The sequence below is a fragment of the Platalea leucorodia genome (genome assembly GCF_965183815.1).
Source record: "Platalea leucorodia genome assembly, chromosome: 3".
Lineage (NCBI taxonomy): Eukaryota > Metazoa > Chordata > Aves > Pelecaniformes > Threskiornithidae > Platalea > Platalea leucorodia.
The window spans coordinates 101,823,918-101,847,316 of NC_138825.1; the positions used below are offsets into that span (position 1 = coordinate 101,823,918).

Genomic DNA, 23,399 nt, shown 5'->3' on the forward strand with positions numbered 1-23,399 from the left:
ATCCCTGGAAACATTCAAGGTCAGACTGGACAGGGCTCTGAGCAACCTGATGTAGTTGTAGATGTCCCTGCTCATTGCAGGGGGGTTGGACTAGATGACCTTTAAAGGTCCCTTCCAACCCAAACTATTCTATGATTCCATGAATAGTGTGCCTTGCTGTGGGATGACTTTTAGGTAAAGGAGCGTTGCTAGTGATCTGCTTGTGTATGTGGTCAGCTGCAGAATTTGCTTACTTTCAGTATTAGGAAACATGCCGATTATAGTGTTTCAAATGGCCACTGGTTTAATTTTTCTGGGAGTCGATGTTCCTCTGAATTGGGAAACTATTCTAATTTAAAAAGAACCCTTGTAGTTGCTGCCATTGAAGCAGTGTTTAATGTTGTGTGGCTGTTGGCAGGAGACTTGATGCATTTTCACATGACCCCCTCTGGAACAAAAGCAGATTGTTCCCCTCTGTTTTTCTGTTACACAAATGAGTTCCTTTTGAAACAATTTCTTTTTCTGCAAATTCTGGAAATCGACACCAGGAGTAGTTCTTCCTTCGCTGTGCCTTTTACAATCTGCTGTCTGATAAAGCTGGCACAAAAAGCTGCCTTGGGGTAGCAGCCCAAAAAAGCTGAGACTTCTGCAGAAAGCCTCCTCCTCTTGAGGAATGAGCTTTTCTTCCAATTTTATGGAAGGGTTGAACATGGAGTTTCATTTCTTGCTGTCTTTGCTATAGCTAGGCAGAGTTTGTTTCTGCTTTCTTAGTTGTTTCATTTACGTATCTGCATTTTCAGTGTCCAGCAAACAACAGTATATAGCAGGTCATTCTGAATTGAACTTTTTTTGTATAGTTTTTGTATAACAAACCTTTGTTTTTGAAACTCTCCCATCTGAAGTCTTCCTCTGCAGAAAGGGGAGTTGAAGTCAGGTGCAGATGCTGGGTTATTGGATGATGCAGTGCTGCATAACTAAATCAATCGGTACTGGATCAAAGGAGCGACAGACAAATTGAGTAAGTGGGGATTTCAAGCAACAAATGAATTATCCACTGGGGAGTGCTTTTCCTGGTGATATTTAATAGGTGACAGATTAAAAAAAAAAAAAGGTGGGAAAAGAAAAAAGAAGAGCTTGGTCTGGATAACTTTCTTTCTTCTCCTTGGAAATTATACGCTCATTTCTCGCAGTCTTCCTGATGTTCGTGCTTCTGGTAGCACAGAAGCACAGGCTTCTCGGTTAAATTTCCTTATTCCTAGGACACCAACGTGCCAGTGCTGTGGCCATTCACGCAAGCACTAACAGTATGTGTGTCAGAGCTGCTGAGGTGACATAATAAGGTGCAAAAATGCACCTTCTTTGAAGTGTGTACTTACTTGGGCTGGCCTTCTTCAGTCGGAAAATAAAACTGATATGAATCAGGACGGCAAAAGACTTTTAACAGTCCTGGTTATTTTAATCAAGCTCTTTTGTTTGTGCCTGGTGACCAGGTTCCAGGGAAGTTTCTGTGCCTTTGTGTAGTCCAAAGCGGTACAAAGACTTGATGGACGCGGAGGGGAAAGTCCTCTTCTGCGCGTGTCCCCGAGAGCCCCCTGGGAAATGATGGGTTGGGCTTGCAGCCAGAAATCCTCGGTGAGCGTGTCAGCCTCCTGCCTGGAGCCCTGTGGTGGAAGGGATGTGGACTTATGCAGAAGACCACACGATGCAAATGCACGTATCCAAGCCTGTTGTGTTTTCTTGGTCCCACGGGCAGTCGAAGCCCGTGCGGGGGCCGGGCGGCTCCCAGTCCCGCTTTGGACTGGAGAGGGGACGTCGTTTGCATCCTGCTTGGCTTTTCTTGCTGGACTTGAAAGAAATGGAGGTGTCAGTCCCAGATGAACAAAACCAGAGGACCTACTATTCGTTTTACTTGCGTACATCAGGTATCCCCTAGAGGCAGGGTTTTCACAGGTGGGAGAGAGATGTTTCTTTAGCTAGAACTGAAGAAAGTAGAGATGAACTTTGTTGTTAGCAACAACGTATAAACTTGTGTAATCATTTTGGTTTGCGCTGCGGATATGTTGACAGCTTATGTGTTGCTTACATTATTTCCCCATAAGTAAAAATTGCTGTTAGTAGTAGTACTTCAGGGTGGGGGAGAAATACCAAGAAGTGAAAACTATCCTATTAAAAATGGATAAAATTATTTTACTGTAAGTTCAGTACAGTTCTGGATAGAAAAGAGGAAATTGGAAGAGTTTTTTGTTGTTGTTTGGGTTGGTTTTTTCTTAATCAAGAAGAAAATGACTTCCTCTTCTCTTGAGAACAGCTTCGTGTACAATTGTCCCTGCTCACGGAAAGTGTTGCTGTTTCTTTCCTGCTTTAACCTTAGGGCAGTACAGTGACTTACATACCGCAGTAGATCTACCAGGTGCTACCAATAAATACTGGCCATGTGAGGAGCCGACAGATGGCATTTGAATCACTCTACTGTACTGATGTTGGATGAGTTTTATCTGGTAATGCCTTACCAGTAAGCAGCTTCTGGAACTGGAGATGCTCATACCATGAACTGCAATGTTTTCTCCCTTGCCTCTGCAGCCTTTTCGATCATTTGGTGACTGTTGATCTCTTAGTTTTATGGGCTGTTAATCAGAGCTGTAATCAGTCACCTGTATGCAAAAGGGATAGCAGAGCCAGTTTTCACTTTTTTCCTTCCCTCCTCCTCCCCAGCTACCATTGCCAGCTATTCAAGGCTCTTTGTTAAAAAAAGCTTCATAGTATTTATTGGAGAATTTCAATGTTGCTGGCTTTCTCAAGGTCCAATCTTCCTCCTCTTCCTCCTCCTTCTCCTCCTGCTGGCAGAGGGATCTTGCAAGATGTCATCCTTTATTTGCACTTACAAAATACAGAATTAAAAGGAACTTCAGGTTAATCTGAACTCATGAATTTAAGCTTCTGTGTATCTAGATACATGATTAAATACTTCAGTGGGAAATACTGCTCTTATACCAGTGGCTCTCCAAGACTAGAACAAGCTTTATATACTTTATGTGCTAGTAATGTCCAATATGTTGGCTGCAATTTTTGCATATTAGTATTTTCCTTGTTAAACCTCACAGATGATATTCAGATGATTAAATTATTTTCGTGAGCTGAAGAACTAACTTTCTCCTCTTCTTTCTATTTCAGTAGGTTGTAGAATGGAACTTCTGGATAAAACAATCAATAGCTACCTTGATGTTTGGCTTGGACCCAGAGGTAAGATTTGTCAAAAATTAAATACATAAATAAAACTGATATTAAAGTGCAGATACTAGAGCATAAGAAACAGCTTCCCTCTAACATCCTGATGTTGAGAAGTGACTACTTTCTTTAGTATCTGCAAAGCATCAAAACGTATGACTCTGTAATAAATAAAAAAGTCTTTTCAATGCTTCTGATCTTTTGACCTGAGGAGCTGCTAATTTTTCAGCTATGACAATCATAGGTGCTGTTCTTACTATCAGTTAAGCTCGTGTTGTTAGTCTTAGTGAATGACTTCTCTCACTCAGGTCTTTGCCACCCATTTTTTTTGAGAATTTAATAATAGCTTTTATTTTTAAAAAATCTTTCTTTAATTTGCATTTGATGAAATAAAAATACTCTTGTCCTCATAACTAGAGCTGCTAAGGAATTTTTCACTGAAAATATCTGTAGTTTTTGGAAAGCATTGCTTCTTTGAAACCATTCTTTTTAAAGAAACAATGGTTTTGGTAGGTTTTTCACTGGGAGAAAGTCTACAGGTGGAGAACAGCAATCCTGGTCAGCAGAAGGAAGGGAGAGGTAGTGGGACCAGGACAGGCCTCATGGTGAGGGCTTCCAGCCAGGGTAGGGATGGCCCTGTTCCGCCTGGTCCTGACCAGGGGGGATTCAGTGTCAGCATCCCGTACGGAGCGTGCACAGCAGTGCTGCTTAGTAGCATGTGCTTGCTTCCTGTGATTGCTTCAGTCGCATCTTTTTTACCTCTTTCCTTGCCCCAGTGAAACTCCGGTGGTGGTGCTGCTTCCTCGCAGGACAAAGTCCACAGGAGGTGGAAGAAGCCTCTGGGCCTTCCAAGTGTGTTTTCTGTTTGCTGCTAGTAGCTCGGTGCCCTTGTTGCCCCCGTCTTCATACTAAGCCCATTTAAATTAGTCTGGATGTTCTGATACAACTTATTGCATGTGTTGGCATATTTGCCGTGTCTTAAAAATAATGAACCATAAAGGTGGCAAATCCAAACAATTCCCTGGCTTTCTTAACTACTTCCCAACCTACATTTTAAGGCCTCATTTCTTACATTCAGGATCCACGTATGACTCCTTTAAAATGAAGTCAGGGCTGTGAATGCCAGCAATACTTGAATTGTTCATTTATGGTTTGGTAAACTTGGTTTCAGTCCTTTGGGCCAACTTTAGTGAGAGGAGTGAAATACCGTGATGTTGCTGGGTATGGACAACGCAGTTGGGGTTCAAAAGGATCATGCGCTTGTCCCACTGTTCCCCTGAAATCCTCTCCTTCGGGATGGTTTATGTGCTTTTCCTGAGCAGTCAACTTGTTGCCAACCAGACTGGTTAGTCAGACTGGACTGACTGCTCTGTGTTTCATTGCTCATACAAAGACTCCAAAATTTAAACCTTTTGAGTAGCCCATGCGTAGGTCTAATTGGGCTAGTATTGATTAGAAAACAATGATCAGGCTCATGCACTGATAACCACAAAGGTATCTGCTTCACTCTTAGCTTTGCTGGCTCTGTGAGGAAATAAGGTGTGTACAATCGGGAAAGGTTGGTTTGAGAGAATAAGGGGGAGAGGGTCATTGAGGCTTTTCTTTATAATTGAAGCTCATCTGTGGTATTCAAGATGGACAACGATTCTGAATGATCATGAGTGTTTAAAAATAATAGCAGTAATAGTTTAAGAATATTTTTGCCATAGGAAGAGAATTATTTCTGCTTTCTTTAACAACTGTATAACTAAAATCTTGTTGTTTGTGAAGGTTGTTTGTAATTGGCAATGTGGCCCTTAATAAAAGGGTTTGCTGCTCTTCCTTTGTCTTTCTCCGGTATTCCAGCGCTAAAAGCATTTTGGGTACAGCTTTTTCTGGATGCATTGAACTCTTCTCCTTACAAAATCTAAGTGTTTGTATGTTTTTGCTTGTTTGTTTCAGACCCCAGAGTAAAAGGATGGCTTCTTCTGGAGAACTATACACCTACCTTTATCTTCTCAGTCTTGTACTTACTAATCGTATGGCTAGGACCAAAGTACATGCGGAATAAGCAACCATTCTCATGCAGGGGTATTCTAGTGGTCTACAACCTTGGACTTACACTACTTTCTCTGTATATGTTTTATGAGGTAGGAGAAAAGGGATTGGGTCGGGGTTATTTTGCAGTATCTGTTTTAATTATATTGGCTTATGTTGAAAATGATCTCTGAGGACAGTCCTCCTAAACCTGGGGAACCGTCTGCAGAAATGTCGCAACTGTTCTTCAATGTCACTTCTCAGGGGAGAAAACCGTAGTTGTAACGTGACCTCTAAGGATGGTACGAAACAAACCTTGCCTTAACCTTGCCTATGCTGACCTTGGTTAGCAATGTTTCAAATGCGCTTCTCTCGCTCGGTGCAAGTGAAGGCCTGATCTTTCAGCATGAACCTGGCTACTCCTTCAGTAACTCCTCCTTGCCTAGAAGTCATGCTCAACGTGATTGTGCTGGTGGATTGTACAAAGTACTTCATAGGAAAACTACGGCTTGATTTGGAGTGCAAAACGTGGTTTATTTAAATGGGTTTAATCATACACACACTCTTTGCATCTATTTTTGTAAGCTTGTAATAGCTTCTTTTGTGTCCTCTTAGTTTTGCTGAAACAATGGCATCGACGCCGTTGTGATTCATCTGTTCCTTGGAAGATAAAATCTGAATGTACAGATATATTTCAAACTGGATTGGACTTTCTGTGGACTTATTTTCTTTCCTAACAAAACAAAGAAGGCAGTACAAAGTTTTCCACTTCCCAGAGAGCGCTTTAGCTGCGTTTACTCAGAATTGTATGGTTTTTATTAAAGTGAAAATGAAGAACTATGGCAGTGTAAGTAAGAATGTGGTCAGAAAATGATTGAGTGTGTGGCTTTAATGTACAGAATACTCTGACTCGCTTCTAACCAAAAGCATTTCTCCTTTCTGTAAGGAGAGATTTAATTTTCAACATGCGATTACAAGCTAGAGCTAAAACTACTGGTCTTTTTTTTTTTTTCTTTCTTTTTTTCTTTGGCATTTGCTTAGAAGTATATGCAAGCTGTAATTCTGTAAGTTTGTAGTTAATTCTATAGTGTTTTACAAGGTGAGTGTTTAGATAGGAAGTGATTTAAAGTTATTTCTCTTGTGTAGTGAATTGTCTAGTCAAAAATTACTGAGTTAGGTTATTAAGAATTTTGATACTTAATTCTTCAGGGGGAGCGGTTTTGGATTCAGCAGGCACTTGGATCAACTTGTATTCTTGGTGTGCTTACATTTCTACCCTCCCTGTCAGGATATTATAATCCAGAAAAATTTGTGTGTTGACCTGTTTAATTTGTCTAAAAGTAGTGTCGCTGTGGACTTCATGTGCAACATCTGCATTATTTTATGCAGATATTATTTATAATTATATAATAATCTATTGTTTTAACCTCCAGTTATGTTATTGAGGGTTTACAAGTACAGACTTTTCTTCAGTTGTACTAAGTTTGGATAAAACTCTCGGGATAGCCAATCTTTTTTTCCTTGAATACTTGGAATAATGCTCATAGTTTCCAAATGAAAATTACTGTAACATTTTGCCATGTTGCAAAACCTGCTGATAAATTTAAACAATAGAAAAGATCTGAACTGTTGATCTTATAAATGCCTTTTTCTTGCTAGCAATGTACTGGTTACCAAGAAAGGACTATTTATTGTATGCTGAAGAAGTCCTGATACTTGTTAAGTATGAATAAGCTGAATAGCTTTTATATTGTGAAGGAATGAGACAACTAAAATACAGTGAATATTAAGGCTCCTCCTTCCGATATAGTGAAACACTTTACATCAAAGTGAATATTGCTCTTAATGTAATGTTACCTATGTGAAGTGTTCATTGGTATTGTTGTAAATATATGTTCTCTTTATAAATGGGAATAACACGAAGCTACAGTGTTATGAAGACTATTAAACTTATGATAGTTGCAACAAAATGTGTTTGGCAGCACTTACAAGCTAGATGTGAGGGCAAGCGATGCTCTGCAACAAGGGACTGATCCCGTAAAAATGCTGCGAAGTAGAGAGCCATGCTGACATAATGCCGCACTGCTTGATGTTTGCAGGGAGAGAGCCGAAGGGCCGGGTGATAGGGAAAAAAATCAGCTTCCTGCACCTCCAGGTATGTTCTGTAGCTGTAGTGCCTCCGCAGTTACCTGTGTCAGTGCAAAGCAGGCGATACCCTCGCTCGGATCACATCAGTCGTGGAAATTTGACTTTGAAGGATTAGCCATACATCAGTAGCCCTTTATCGTACATGTACTCACTTTTAAGATAAAATGGTGAAGAGCAGCACTCAAAAAAGAGATGTAACTCCCTGTTCTCTTCCTGTTTGTCACTTTGAGTTTCAGCTGGATTGAACTTTTTTCAGTCCTAGTTTGAGGAAAGTCATAAAACATCATCACTTGTGAACTTGTTTAGTAGCCTGTCTGAAAATAAGCTGCTTTAATAGCTTGTGTACGATACACCTGAAACCCTGCTTTGGAATTTTTCCTGAGTTATAGCTGTGGTGGTTCAGGTCATGATTCATAGCATCACAGCTCAGTTTAAATATTATATGACCAAAACAAGATGTTAAAGTGAGGCATCCTCCCAACTAGGATGAGAGAGATGACCTACTTGCTTTTCTGACCTTTACATCTGAATGTTTGTATGCAGTAATGTGGGGAAAAAATTTTTGCATTGTAGGATTTGTGTAATTCTAATTATTGTGTACTTGTCCCATTTGGTCTACTGATGTAATATAATATAACCTTATTTTAAAATCACTAGAAATGCTATACCTCTTATTTGGAATTCCTAAGATAGTAGTTTCTGTGTGTACTTGCTATAAATTATTTATTTGGGCATTTAATGACCAGGCTGGGTTCTGGGACTAGCAGAACAGAGTAGTAGACTGTGCTTGTCCCCGACAAAATAAAAGGCAAGGCAGACCTAGGGCAGCGGGAGAGGTTTCTCCAGGCTGACCTCTCATTCTCATACACCAGGAAGAGGGGGATGCTCATTAGGGGCAAACAACAATGTTTTATTCTGTATAAATCTACAGTGCTTGGACTTTGAGGGGGAAATAACACTCCCGTCTTGGGCAGAGGCAGCAAGGGGTGGCCTCCTGCATGGGGGAGAAGGTGCGTAGCGGGGCGGCTGGCAGAGGGGTTATAGGATATGGGTTGATCGCCTGCTGGCTGGCACAGCTGCGTCTGAAAGAGCCGTGGGATCAGTTAGAGCAGGAGAGGCGGCGCTGCTTCCACTTGTGTCTGCTCTGCACCAGGATCGCGAGTCGTCTTGCGATGCTGTGAGTAGGGCCCATGCCTCTCTACTTGAGTCTCGGCTGGGTAATTTGGCAAAGTAGGGAGGGTGCCAGGTACCCACGTACTGTATGGCATGCAGACCTATTTTATTTTGGGGATGTTTGTTAGCAAAACTAGGCAAGTGATCTGGACCACCTGGACTAACATTTGAGAAAACTGGTCAGTGATGGTGGCTCACTCTCTTAAAAGCAATCACTTTCCTGCCTTCTTTCTTCATCTGAAAAATTAATTCCTTACTGAATTAGCCTGAGCAAAGTCTCAGATTTTACTGGTGAGGGAGGTGTTGCATATGCTGTAGGAAAAGCATCCTAGGAGCAGCACCCTGCTGTAGGAAGGAGGGGACTCGGTGAAGAGATGCTATGGCACGTGAGCCGCGGGAGGCAGCTCACCGCCAGGCTGCTCTTGCCTCTCCCCTTTCTTTCTGTACAGGTCCCAAAGCCCTTATCTCTGTCCCAAGGTGATTGCATTCATGTAAAGATAAAATTTTGTATCTCTGCAGGCGTTGGCTTTCTTTGATCAGACATGTGAACTTCTGCTTTTTTTCACTTTAATCTAGCTCTTTTTGGAAGCTTGTAAACCCATCACGCCTTGACAGCATGATGCAGTGCTGGGTCCCTAATCTGCCCCTCTCCAGCCAGTCTCAGACTTTGGTTTTATCATGAGAAAACAAAATCCTCCCCAGTAACGCCTCTCCTACAGCCCGGTCAGACTGGTGTTAGTGCGCTGGTTTATTTTGGTAGCAGAGTTTATAAAAGCAGCACATGCTACAGCATTTTAAAGAATTCAGCAACAGAATTACAAAATGAAAGCAACATAAAAAAAGAAAATTTCAAAGCCGGGGAAGGAAGTAAGAGTTGCTTGAGCACAAAAGCAACTTTGAGCTGCAGGGTTTTCCCCGGAGCCAAGGGACTTAACATTGACTTTGAGTACCATTTCAATTGGCTTATGAAGGAGCTGTCTCTTTTTGTGTCGTATAAAAATTGCGTACTTTGGTGGAAATGATTGTAGTCAGCCTTTTCGAGACAGGTTAATTTCTTGAGAAAAGATCTGTCTGTGGTTGCGCATCAGCAATGCCGTTAGCAAGCCTGGGCTCCTGCCAACCTGAAGATGAAGGACTTCCTAGGAAGGGTGGGCAGGGAAAGGTTGTCTCGAGCTTGGGGTGGCCGAGGAGCCACCAGCCCGTCACTGGGAGGATAAGGAGTGCCGGGCGAGTTGAGACCTGCTGTAGGGTAGCTGTAAGGAGGGGTTAGAAACTCTGGCTCTCCTGGAAGCAGACCACAACAAGCACGAGCAATGACTTAAATGCACTAGCTGGCAGTTTATGACGCCTCTGTTTATTGCTTTCTAGGTGGCCCGTAAGCAGCTCCCCGGTGCTGTATGTCCAGCCCCATGCATAACAGAGCCAGCTGGGAACCATTCGTGGTCAGGTGTCAGAGTGGCCCATTGGTTTTGTTTTCTGAAGCCTTCCAGCATGTGCTGAAAGTATTGTGGGTGCAAGAAGTAGTGGTGTCAGGCAAAGGAGCAGCTGGCTGACTCGGAAAAAGGATTATCTCTGTGTGCTATATGTTGTACCAAGCAAGGTTTGTGGGCACCAGCAGCAGTTCATGGGCAACAGTAGCAGCTTTAAACTATTTAGCTCCTTCTGAAAAGGGAGGAATTAAATTATTTTTGTAACTATACTATTTATATGATAAAAGGTGTTACCATTTCCTACAAATATTGCTTTGCTTCTGTCATTTAAAGCCCTGTGGCTGTGAGAGTATTAGAACTCCTAGCATATTATTATATGCTCTTCTGGAAACAGGGGAGTACTTGGGTTTAGCTGAAGCTACCTATAGCCTCGCTGATGCCTTTGCCCTTCAGAGAGGTGGGATCCATCCAGACACCTTCGGTTGCGTTGCGCTTTAGCTAGTGAACCTGTATCACTTGCAGGGAAAGCTCTTTGGGTGTCACTATGCTAGCCTTTCTCTGGGAGAAGTTTAGGGACCCCAGGATTAGTGATGGATGCTATTTGGATTAATTACAATACAAACATTGTGATTATCCCTCTATTCCTAACACTTCCTTGAACTATGAGAACTGCATGAAAACATCTGTAAGCTCTTAACCACACGATTACAGCACAATGTGGTCTTCTGTCTGAGGGACGGGCGGGCACTCTCGAAGCCACACAGCTCTAAGAGTGGTTTGGTGCAGGGCTTGCTCTGGGACGTAGCTGGTACTTCAGCAGGGTACTGCTTTTAAACTGGTGGGCTTTGCGCATCACTGTCTTCCTTATGGCTGGGAGAGGAGTCCTCCCGTGGCTGTGTTCCCTTTGCTGCTTGGATAGAGAAATTGCTTGGGTCTGCTGTCAATGTGCACGGCTGCCCTGCTCTCACTGTGGCAGGGTCGTATTGATTTATCTCTAATAGACAAGATAATTCCAGGTCTACATGTTACGATATAAGTAGATGTCTCTTCCCCCCACCCCCACCCCCCCCCTTTCTTTTTCTAAATAGTGGCAATAATTCTATCTCAGAAGGTCAAAAATAATGACCTAGGCTGACTGGGTATTTTTAAAAGCTAATTTAGGGGGGAAGTGAGCCATGAAAGAAATAACATTACAAAAAAGTAGATCATTTAAGTGATAATCTTTATTGTACCTTTTAGAATTAGCTTCCCGTTCACAGTTCTGAGCAGCACTTAATCGTACCAGTTATTGTAGTCTTTTAATCAAGTGATCATTTTAAATGACTTATGGTACAAAGAGTTTTTCACCGTGGCTTTGCAAAGCTTTTTTTTATCCTGCATGAGCATAGATAAGGCCAAAACCAGACAACTTGCTTGTGCAGGATATCTGCCTTTAAAATGTTTTTCGGGATACCTGACAATTCTTTTCTCGCTTGGGAATCATCTAAATTTGTTACTCCTCTCTTCATGCTGTTCCCAAGAGGAAAAACATCTTTATGAACAGCATCCAGCGATCCCTGCTGTTGCGATATTAAAGGGGAGCTCACTCCTGTCCTTGCACCCACTGCCTCCTCCCATCCCACCCTCAACCTGCCCCTCCGCCTCCCACCCATGAAAGGCTGGGACATGGACATCCAGCTTGCCTCTTGCTTCTCCGGAGGTTTCAGCCAGCCCTTTGGCAACGGGCTCCCCATCATCCTGTCATGACTAATAGCTGGTCATTACTTTTAAAAGTAATTCTGTCATGTTTGAGGTGTTATTTGTCATGCCAGGAGGTCAGGCAGGCAGCGGCGTATCCTGCAGAGGAAGTCACTTGTGCTGGGAAGGATGTAATGTGCTCGGGATGAGTGAGTTATTTAAAAAGATCTTGAAGAATCAAAATATGGTAAAACATTGGTTGTTAGATATTAAGGATAACAAAGCTGAAGATTTCTTCTGTTACACAGTTGGAAAAAAACTGTAGTCAGATCTCTGTGTATAAAATTTCCTAAAAATATAACTTTCTCTTTCAAAAAATAATCAGAAAAAAAATATATTTACTTTTCTTTGGTCATTCACTTTCTTCAACAATTCGATCATCAGCTAAGAAGGAAAGATATTTCTTAAGGGTCTGTCTAGGATGTCTGTGCAAAACACACGCTATGTGGGATAAGTGGGGATAAGATGCTATCTCCTATATTTATTCTGGTATACTCCAATTGGAAGAATTTCTGATTCGGTCACTGCTTGGAGCTTGAATTCAACCTAATGCCGCGCTCAGGTGCCCGTGAATCCCTTGACGCCAGATGGCTCGGCAGAGCTGCTGTCAAGGTTTGCACGTGCCGCGAGGTGCAGCCTTCTCTCCAAATGACGCTTTTTATTCTTTGATTTTCTCAGCTGGTGACGGGAGTATGGGAAGGAGGATACAATTTCTTCTGTCAGGATACGCACAGTGGAGGAGAAGCTGATATGAAGGTAACATAATCAAGACTTATAGCTAATAACGTTTCAGATTGCCCACTTGTGTGTAAGTGGAGAGCAGAACAGTATTGATTATGTGGATTTCGTTCAAACTATGCTTTTTTTCCTCTTTTTACAATACAATGGACAATACATTGTCAAACTAGTTAATCTACAATATATTCATGGTTGGTATTTTGGTGAATAATTATTTGTAAATTTTCAAGCGTTCCCAGGTCAAAAAACAAGGACTTGATATTCAGACTATATCCAACCAGTGTGAGTTGTGACTCCCCTTCTCTTTGAGATGTGGTGATGATTTCTTCTGGTCACTGTTCAGACCTCTCCTTTACAGAGAGCACTGCGGGACCAACTCTGGTTAAATATTTTCTTGTTTCTCCGAGGACACCCCAGGTTCACAGCAACAGCCTCATAAAACACTTTTTGTCATCCTCTTTTCAGCCGTTGCTATGGGTTTGTACCTAGATGTGGTAGAATCATAGAATTGTTAAGGTTAGAAAAGACCCTTAAGATCATCGAGTCCAACTGTTAACCTAGCACTGCCAAGTCCACCACTAAACCATGTCCTCAAGCACCACGTCTACCCATCTTTTAAATACCTCCAGGGATGGGGACTCAACCACTTCCCTGGGCAGCCTGGTCCAGTGCCTGACTACGCTTTCGGTGAAGAAGTTTTTCCTAATATCCAACCTGAACTTCCCCTGGCGCAGCTTGAGGCCGTTTCCTCTTGTCCTGTCACTTGTTACTAGGGAGAAGAGACCAACCCCCACCTCGCTACAACCTCCTTTCAGGTAGTTGTAGAGAGCAATAAAATCTCCCCTGAGCCTCCTCTTCTCCAGGCTAAACAACCCCAGTTCCCTCAGCTGCTCCTCATAAGACTTGTGCTCTGGACCCTTCAGCAGCTTCATTGCCCTCCTCTGGACACGCTCCAGCACCTCGATGTTCTTGTAGTGAGAGGCCCAAAACTGAACACAGGACTCGAGGTGCAGCCTCACCAGTGCCGAGTCCAGGGGCACTATCACCTCCCTGGTCCTGCTGGCCACACTATTCCTGATACAAGCCAGGATGCCATTGGCCCTCTTGGCCACCTGAGCACACTGCTGGCTCATGTTCAGGCGGCTGTCGACCAGCACCCCCAGGTCCTTTTCAGCCAGGCAGCTCTCCAGCCACTCCTCCCCCAGCCTGTAGCCTTGCCTGGGGTTGTTGTGACCCAAGCGCAGGACCCGGCACTGAGCCTGGTTGAATCTCCTACAGTTGGCCTCAGCCCATTGATCCAGCCTGTGCAGGTCCCTCTGTAGGCCCTTCCTACCCTCCAGCAGATCGACACTCCCGCCCAACTTGGTGTTGTCTGCAAACTTACTGAGGGTGCACTCGATCCCCTCATCCAGATCATCAATGACGATATTGAACAGGACCGGCCCCAACACTGAGCCCTGGGGAACACCACTCGTGACCGGCCGCCAACTGGATTTGACTCCATTCGCCACCACTCTGTGGGCTCGGCCGTCCAGCCAGTTTTTAACCCAGCGCAGAGTGCACTTATCCAAGCCATGAGTGGCCAGTTTCTCCTGGAGAATGTTGTGGGAAATGGTGTCAAAGGCCTTACTAAAGTCCAGGTAGACAACATCCACAGCCTTCCCCTCATCCACTAAGCGGGTCACCTTGTCATAGAAGGAGACCAGGTGAGTCAAGCAGTCCCTCCCTTTCATAAACCCATGCTGACTGGGCCTGGTCTCCCAGTTGTCCCACAGATGTCCTACAGAGATACCTGAGGCTGAAGCATTACGGAAGATCTCAGCAGTATCTTCAATCCGAGTAGTGCCGGACAGAATCTGGATTTTACTTACTTGTATAGCAAAAGGGTTAAAAGCCCCCACAATGTGCGATGGTTCTAAAATTTGTTTCTTCCTTTCTAGATCATACGTGTCCTCTGGTGGTACTATTTCTCCAAACTCATTGAGTTCATGGATACCTTCTTTTTCATTTTGCGGAAAAATAATCATCAGATCACTGTTCTGCATGTCTACCACCATGCAACGATGCTGAACATTTGGTGGTTTGTTATGAACTGGGTGCCTTGTGGTCACTGTAAGTACTGGGTTATGGTCGGGAATGCTTGCAACAAGGGCCTCGTTTTGGTTTTCATTTGGTCAAACCAAACATCACTGGTACCTTCAGCTGCAGGATTTGTTCTGTCCCATATTAAGCTGCTTTGCTGAATTGCAACTATTGCAGATAATTGCAGGTATTAAGCTGCCCGCAGAGCCTCTAGAAAAGGCATACCGATGTAGTTTGCAGAATTTGTGTGGCAGTGTGACATATATCAGCTGCAGCAGTCCAGGTCTGATACCTGTCAACCTTGTTTTCTCTTCTTTGTGGTGGTTGCAGAGCCTCTAATGAAACGATACTCTTTTTCAAGTCAGGACCAGAAGCTGCAAGATGGCTAATAGTGACTCTTGTCCTTGTATCTGTCAAGTTCACTTGAGATGTTACTTTCTTAATTTAATCTCATTATACCAGTAGCCATAACAAATGATTTCAATTAAAATCTTGTCCCCTGAGTGCTAATGAACTTGACCGAATACATCTTAAGTGGAAGATTTCCATGTCTCTCTTGTCTAAATCCTGCTAACCTCTGGCTATCTTGCTTTGATTCTTTAATTTAATTGCTTTTAGCTGGCATCTAGTTTCCTAACTGCATTAGCATGGCTTAGTTGTGGTTCAGATGTACGGCTTATAGATACTGGTTTTGTTGAACACTTATCCGAGAGAAACCTTGTCATAAGCAGTGGATGTGAACTGCCGGCCGTGCAGACTTGGGAGGCTGGGTTGCTCAGGAAGGCTGGTCTGCTCTCTGAGCCAAACAACATAGAAACTCGTATTTGTTTCATGTTGTCAGCACAACAGTGAGTAATGCTGAACTTATAAAAAGTGTGCATCTGGAACCACATTCTCCTCCAGGGTAGTCAATCCCTGTTTAAACAACAGTCAAAAGTGCAAATACTTGGAGTCTGTCTTGTGTTTGTGTGGCCTTGAAAATACTTTTGTGCTATTTCTAGTGATGTATCTTTCTTCTTCCTTTCCAAGCTTCATGTCCTGCTTGGTCATCACATTTCTATGCAGTTTGGTGTTAAACTAGAAGTTTCTTTAATGACTAAAGATGCTGTAAACAAGGACACATAAAATGGCTAACTTGCAGTTTCTGAAGATATCTGTTGCTTTTGGTTATAAATGACAAAATAGGCTCCTGCCCAGAAGGAAGTGAAATAAACCTAAAATTAGATGGGTGAAGCTATCGATTGTTGGGCATGTTTACGTGCCTCCTTTTTATCAGCTTCCTCAGTTCCCTTGAGAAGCCAGAATGTAGATGTGAAAAAGAATAAATCAAGAAAACAAAACCAGAAGGCTGGTATAAGGTGCAGAGCTGCAAAGCAGCTCAGCCACTCTGTTGGGTGAACAGAAAAAAAATCAGGGGAGTGGACTCTTGCCTTTCTTCTAAGAAAAATCATATTTTAAATAGTAACATTTTGAACTTGTTACTTTTGTAAAATCCATGAAACAGCATGTTCCTGGTAATGCAGTGTACTTTCTTTTCCTTTGCCCCTTTTTTTTTTTTTAGCTTACTTTGGTGCCACACTGAACAGCTTTATCCACGTCCTCATGTACTCCTACTATGGACTGTCTGCTGTTCCAGCAATGCGTCCTTATCTGTGGTGGAAGAAGTACATCACTCAGGGGCAGCTGGTGAGTGGTTAGCTCTTCAGTGCTTTAGCAGGCTCTTGTGTTCGTGATGGGCCCCTCTTGCCTTTACTATTAGAACATTTTGGCAGGGTGTAGAAGAGTGAATGAAGGCTAGTAACTTTTACATCTTTAAGTGCCTAAATCACCTTAGAAATCCAGCTTCTGCACCTCTGTTTGCTCTGTTTTCAGGACGATGGGGAGCTGGGGACTGATGGTGTACAAGAATCAGTGCTGAGATCAGTGGGATCTTTCTTCACCTCCCCATGTCGTGTGGCTAGATGTATTTGGGAGTCGCAGCGCTGGGTTTTCTGGGACTTACTAGCCAGGGAGGATCGAGAAACTTTTCTTCCAAGCCTGCTTGAGCTAACGCATTCATCTCTGTGCTTGGTTGCTCAGGCTGATGTTGAGATGACAGACCAGAAACCAAGTGCACCGCAGTCATAGAATCCTAGAATCGTTAAGGCTGGAAAAGACTCTTAAGATCGAGTCCAACCATTAACCTGTCACTGCCAAGTCCACCACTAAACCATGTCCTCGAGCACCACATCTACCTGTCTTTTAAATACCTCCAGGGATGGAGACTCAATTACTTCCCTGGGCAGCCTGTTCCAATAGAATCATAGGATTGTTAAGGTTAGAAAAGACAAGTCCACAGCTAACAAGGCCCTTCATTCTAGTCCTGTGGGACAATGGCTTTTCTGCCTCACTTTTGCATGCAGTTGCAAATGGTTTATTAAAAACTGTTCAATATTTCTGGTCTCCTTCTGCACTTTAAATGGGCAGATTTTTTTCTCTTGAAACTGTGTTGGACTCCTTGCATCCATTTGTATTGTTTCCTGTGTATACAGTGATGAAGCCCGAGTGCTGTGTACTGGAGGTGAAAAGAGCAACAAAACTAAGCAATATGGCACATGCTGTAGTGATACTGCACAAGAACCAGGTTTCAATGTGTATAACGTGTCAGAACACCACAAGGAAACGTGCATGGGTGTGTTGTCTTCCCCATTTTGTAGGTGGGGAAGCTGAAGCCTAGAGATATACTTTTTCGTTATCTTCTTTTTTTTTTCTCCCCCCCCCCCTCCTCTCCCTACTTAGCAACCCCTCAGAGCTGTGAATAGGTTTAATAACACTTGCTGGTGATGACCAGCAATTCAGAGTGTTGATTCTCAAAATCTGTTTTTCTTAGCACTCTTCCTTCCTGAAGAATGGCTGAATATTGTAGCAGTGAGGTTCATCGGGTTTTGGTGGGGTTGTTTTGCTTTGTGTGTTTTTTCCTTCCAGATTTAGTCCATATTCTTCATCCTGGTTGTTTGAGTGCTACAGGGTGCGAGTGCCTCAGTGCTTCGGTTGCTCCCCTGGCTATTGTCATAGCTGCTTTCACTTCCCTGCCTGCTCCGCCTGCATAGCTGTTAGGGCAGCAAAATAGCAGAACAGTCTTTCCCTTTTCAAATAAACATTCCCTAATCTGGTAGCCTTCATGTAAAGATGCCTAAGGCCCTCTGCAGCACTTCAGCCCTAACTGTGTTTTTCCAAAAGAGATAATTGAAGATAATTAAACCCCAGTCCTCCTCCCTGCCTCCCCTGCTTCCCTGCAGCCTTTACCCCAAAAATTCTTATGCTGGAGCCATATGTTGGGCAGTCCTTGCCCGGGAGAGAGGATCGCAGGACCTGTCTGTAAACCCAGTTACCCCAAATCTTTTGCAACTGAAGCAGTGAGATGCAGATCTACTCTTGTTAGGCTGGTAGAGTCAAACCCTGGTGAGCTCTCCCTAGGGAGAAGGTGATCTTTGTTCCTTAGTACATTTATAAATCAATTCTAGATAAGTTACTCTAATGCTCTAAAATGGAACAATATTAATCAAATAAAAACAAAAACCAGAATACCACAACCTGAATGTCTGCTAACTCAGGTTTACACTGTTAGTAAGACAGAGAAGATAAACTTGTCAAATACGCAGTATTGCATATTTTTTTACTTGTTTTGGAAATAACTAATGAGATTTTGGTCACTAATGGCTTTTTTCCTCCTTGCATTAATGTGCTCCATTTCTCTTTTTTTTTTTTTTCTCTCTCCCCAGACTCAGTTTGTCCTGACAATCTTCCAGACCAGCTGTGGTGTTGTTTGGCCATGTGCATTTCCTCAGGGTTGGCTGTATTTCCAGATTTCTTATATGATTTCTTTGATTATCCTTTTCACAAATTTCTACATTCAGGTAAAAGTAATATTCATTGACTCCTTGTAGCATTCTGCTGGCTGTATCTCATTGGAAAGCTGCTTTACAGGAAGACATGCTTGAAATAGCCTTTTGTTATCTTCCAGTAACGTGCATAGGCCCTTAAAGTACTATACTTGTTGGTCTGCCCTCAAATTTGGAAGCTTCTGATGGTTTGTATCCGTAATTCAGAACGATTAGTAATTTCAGTAAGCAGAGTGGCGCAAAAAGGCATTTTACTAATGCAATTTTAACTGCAGATAAGGGAGAGGAAGAGCTCTTACGTAAGAAACAGCTTTCCAGTCTGAAACAAAACAGCAGCCTGTGAAGCACCCGAAGGAATCGTTCACTATGGCCTTTACAAGGGGAAAAGCTTTTTTTTTTTTTTTATATCCAGGGAAACTTCCCAAACTCTCCACCTACAAAATTCTGGTTTTGGCTCACCTTTACAGGCATTTGTTTGTAGTTCGATATGGAAACTTAACATTTTTAATTGTGTTTCTACAAAATTGATTACATGTCTGAACAGATCCAGACTTGGTATGTGTTGTTCGGAGTAGTTCCTAATCAGGCTCTGTACAAAGATGTACCCATCTTCAGAAAACGAAACCAACACAGCCTACTGCCCCCAAACAAGCAAACTCTGTTACGTATTTTAAACATCTCTTGAAAGGTTTGACCATTTCGGGTCTGGTAAGAGTGATTCATGGGGGGAAACGTAGCAGGCTTCCCTATCTGAGCTTCTGGTACTTAAAATCAGTCCCATGGTTTATATCACTTGCGGCATATGAACATGCTAATGAAACATGATAGTATAATACAGATATTACTTGACTTTCTTCATCAATGTAACCATTTATCTTTCTTTCACACACACATAGTTTGGGAAACACGCTCTTGTGAGGCAACTGAGCCCCTTTGACAAAGACTAATTCATGTATATTTTTTCACTGTCTAATTTTTTTTGGTGTCCCGAGCCTCCCTGATCCTGTGAGTTTTTGCTTCCCATGTTGGCCAGTGCAAATTCCTTTCACATTTCTGTCTGTGAACGTCCCTCACTGTTCTTGTTTACCCCACTTCTTCTGGATTTGTTTGAGATAGTCACCTGCAGTGCATCAAACCTCCTTCCTCACTTGTCATCTTGAGTAAATTCTTCTGCCATAGTCTGCTCATAAAATCGCTTCCCTTTTTTCTAATTTACTGTTAACATAGCGCTGCCAATGCTACCATCATAATACCAAGCCTTTTTCTTTTCCACTGAACTAGTTCTCTTGCTGTGATGAATGAAAGGCATAGCGTAGCCTCATACGTGAAAAATGGTAGAGCTTGTTAGGCTCTGCCACTGGCACAAGGTCTTTAAAAATGATGGATGCAAGTTTACTGTTGAGTTTCTTGAGTTACTGTGAGGAAGCAGTTATTTATATCTATTTAAGCAAAACCATGTGTCTTTCCTTATATTCTAGACTTACAACAAGAAGGCATCCTCGAGGAGGAAAGAGTATCAGAACGGCTCTACGGCCACTGCGAACGGGTACACAAACAGCTTTTCTTCCCTTGAGAACAATGTGAAACAAAGGAAACAAAGGAAGGATTGAAGACCAAACTGAAAAACCATTTTGATAACCCCAACAACAAAATCATCTGATTGTAAGCACAATAAGAGTTGTGCACTAATACTCTAATGGCTACTGTAACTATTCCTGCCTAGAATAGTGTGATTTATGTAGGACTTAACCAGTGCAAACACCCTAGAAACTGTATACAGAACATAAAAGTAGGTTAAAGTTTAAAAATAATTCTGGGCTGTCACTGTCCCTGCTATAGACTGTGGAAGGGAGTATTATCGTAGTATCCGACACTGCTGTTGCCTTACTAGTCAATATGATAGGTGCTGAATTATGATTCACAATTTGAAAACACTGTAATCTAAACCTCCATTTTTTTTACTGTAGATCATGCATGTGATTGTAGAGGTAATTTGTACGATGCTGGTTTCAGTAGATAAACACACATGCCTTAAATTAAAAAGCAGGGCCCAAAGCTTATTACTGGTTTAAAAATTAGGGTATGTTTCAACTTTTCAGTTGATTGACTTTTTATTAAAAAGTCATTTAGAAGAATCCATTGATCATTTTACTGTTCTGTATGTGATACACGGTGTTACGTATCTCTTACGCGATACAGTGAAATTGGAAATGGCGCATTTAGTTTTGTATATTTGGCTTTAACTGACTAAACAGTCACGAACCAGATGGAAAAGTTATTTTACCTTTTTAATAGATATTATTTTTTTATTTGAAGTATGTCACAAATGTAAAATTAATTGGCGCTTACACAGTCCAGTAAGACTTAAATATTGTCTCTAAGGTTTAGAGTATATACAGGGTGGACCCATCTTTTCTCTTCTTGTTTTTTTCCTTTTTTTTTCTTATTTCTGGGAATTCTTAAATGCTAAATGAAGAGCGGTTTTTAATATGGAAACTGGCAGAATTTCAAGTGTTGTTACCATAGCCATATCCACATCTTAGGAGCTACTGTTTAAGTCTGTGACATATCCAAAAGCGTATTTAAAAACGAAGACAGAAAGATGCTTTTCTGGTGGAATTATCTGTATTTAAGTTGGTATCTGTACTCTTCTTCATGTAGCATATGTTCATTTTTAAAATGTGCCTAACAAACACACGTGTTTTTCCCAAACAAGCAAAATTAAACAGTTTAAGTCATACCTAATGTTTTTTAAATGTTACTGAAATGTGCTGGAGATGTCTGTTTCTGTAATGTGAGTTGTGTATATCACCGGTAATGTTTGGCTTGTTATCTGAGGATTTGGTTCGAGTGCTTGTTAAAGTTACTCCTCCTTGTAAAATCTCCCCTTGCACATGTGAGGAGTCAGTTGCAAAGCCAGTATCTATTGCTGGTATTCTGCTATCTGCTGTGGTGGAGTTTGGCTTATGAATATTTTATTCATTAAGCTCTGAAAAATTGAATTGTGCAAGACATTCTGCTGGTCATTGCTCAAGTTTAACTATTTGGGTTTTGATATTTATATAAATGCCAATTTTAACATGTTTATTTTTTTTTTTTTTAATTAAATCTTTTTAAAAATTTTTGCACATCTCTTAGGGAATTAATAAGTTCTCCTACTAGCCTTGTAGGTTTTCATTCCTTGTTTTGAAGGAGACAGTGTCTTGTTATGTTTACATTATCAAAAGCTTGTGCGTGTGTCTTCTTTTCTAGGTACTGGTTTGCAGAGTCTTTACATAGCTCAGTACAGCAGCTATAATGTTCAAAATAGGCTGTCTAAATGTACTAGAAATAAACACTTGGCTCATCTGAATATGCCTACATTGTTAATGTTTGACATGGTTTAATCATTAAAACACTTTTGATGATCTCTGCCTGAATTCTGGTGCATTTGTACAGATTTAATGCTTTGTTCCATCCTGTGTCAGGCCAAGGAGGAGCCATCGTGATGGAAGGACAGCTGCAGATATTCAGAGAAATTCAGCCTACCAGACATTTGGTAACACATTCCTTGCAGAAACCTTTGGCTGTTACTAAACGCTGTTCCCTTGCCTGGCTGTAGAAATAATTGTCCGTGTGATGGATTAAACCTTCTGCTGGGATTACTGACTCACTGAATGCAGAGCAGCCCGAATGGCTCCGAGACTGAGTGCCGGGAGCAAAGCTTAATGTCTCCAAGAGGGACCTTCTGCCTCAGATATCCTGTCTATAAAATGGGAATAACACCTCTCTCCAGAATGGGAGCATTTTTACGATTTCCCTATAGCTCCCTTTGCCCTTAAGTGGTCACCTCTGAGCCCTCTCCAATTTGAGTGTTTAACCAGTGCGTTGCAACAAGCCCAGATAGCTTCGTGATGGACTTGGGAAAAACAGAACTACTTACATAGCTGTCTGTCTTCTCACTTGCAGGCTCTTAAAACAAGAAACCTGGACCAAGGAAATGGGTTCTGCACTTTGTGTGAAAGGCTTAGAGGTTTCATGTTATGCTGGTCTCTTCTGGGAGGGAGCTCCAAGCGCCTGAGGTGGTTGCTAAGACAGTTTCTCCTGCATGTGCAAATTGAACTTGGAAATGGAGTGTTTTTCTAAGCAGGGCTCCGTAAGGTGCAGTTCTTTGGATGATAAGCCAAATCTACAGGGAGTACCTACAAGGCAGAAGCTGCAGCACCAACCTGGCCTTCCCCGTGGAGCCATGGAGACTGGGCTGCTGCGCTCCAAACCTAGCCTGCAAGGTCAGTGGCACGCGGTGACAAAATGTGACGGCTTTATGATCATTTGCCACCAGTAGACCCAGTGACTTTGTTCAAAGCTGATAGGAGATGTGGTCTTGGGAAGATGTATAGCATCAGGAGCGTTGACAACTGTAGACGTCTGTGGCTCCTGGTGAATACTCTTCTACAGTCTCAGCAGCAGCTGAAAAGTGTCCGAGAGCTGTAGGGTTAGGTCAGACATCGCTTTACCGTAACTGATGACCAGACTGACGGACGGAGGCAGGAGCCTGCGTCTGTGTACCTGGCTCCGTTTCCAATGCATTACCTGACCTGGGGCAAGTAACAGCCTTTGGATTGCCTCAATTCCCCATCACCTGCAGTTTTCCTGATAGATATATCTGTGATTGGTGCTTGGGATTATTAAAAGAGTCCTCTGAAAGGACTTTTTGAGTTGTCAAGGCTGGAGAGATGAAAAAAGACCAACTGCTGCCAACAGGACAGAGAAGTTTCACATAAAGGAGGCTGAGGAGAATTAAACACTTCAGTACCTGTTTGCAAAGAGTGAATGACCAAGCTTCAGCCTGTTACGTTAAGATCTCGCACAGCTCATGACCTTCTCCTACTGGGGCCCTACAGCTTTTCATGATGGAGAGGGAGGTGAATGCTTTTGTTAAGCTGTGAATAGGATAGGTAAACTTAAATGCCCAGAACATAGCTTTTTTTACAGCGGTCCTGGTGTGAAG

At 42.4% G+C, this 23,399-nt stretch overlaps 1 protein-coding gene across 1 annotated transcript in view; it reads left to right on the top strand.

Moving 5' to 3' along the window:
- Nucleotides 1-21,895, top strand: part of ELOVL5 (ELOVL fatty acid elongase 5) — a 39,748-nt gene extending 17,853 nt beyond the window's left edge. The window contains exons 2-8 of the mRNA XM_082305972.1: nt 3,151-3,219; nt 5,146-5,333; nt 12,387-12,464; nt 14,387-14,558; nt 16,090-16,214; nt 18,290-18,424; nt 19,888-21,895. Coding sequence (XP_082162098.1) covers nt 3,162-3,219; nt 5,146-5,333; nt 12,387-12,464; nt 14,387-14,558; nt 16,090-16,214; nt 18,290-18,424; nt 19,888-20,019 — 888 coding nt within the window. The 5' untranslated portion in view covers nt 3,151-3,161 and the 3' untranslated portion in view covers nt 20,020-21,895. The remainder of the gene's footprint in view (nt 1-3,150; nt 3,220-5,145; nt 5,334-12,386; nt 12,465-14,386; nt 14,559-16,089; nt 16,215-18,289; nt 18,425-19,887) is intronic.
- The last annotated feature ends 1,504 nt before the right edge of the window (nt 21,896-23,399 follow it).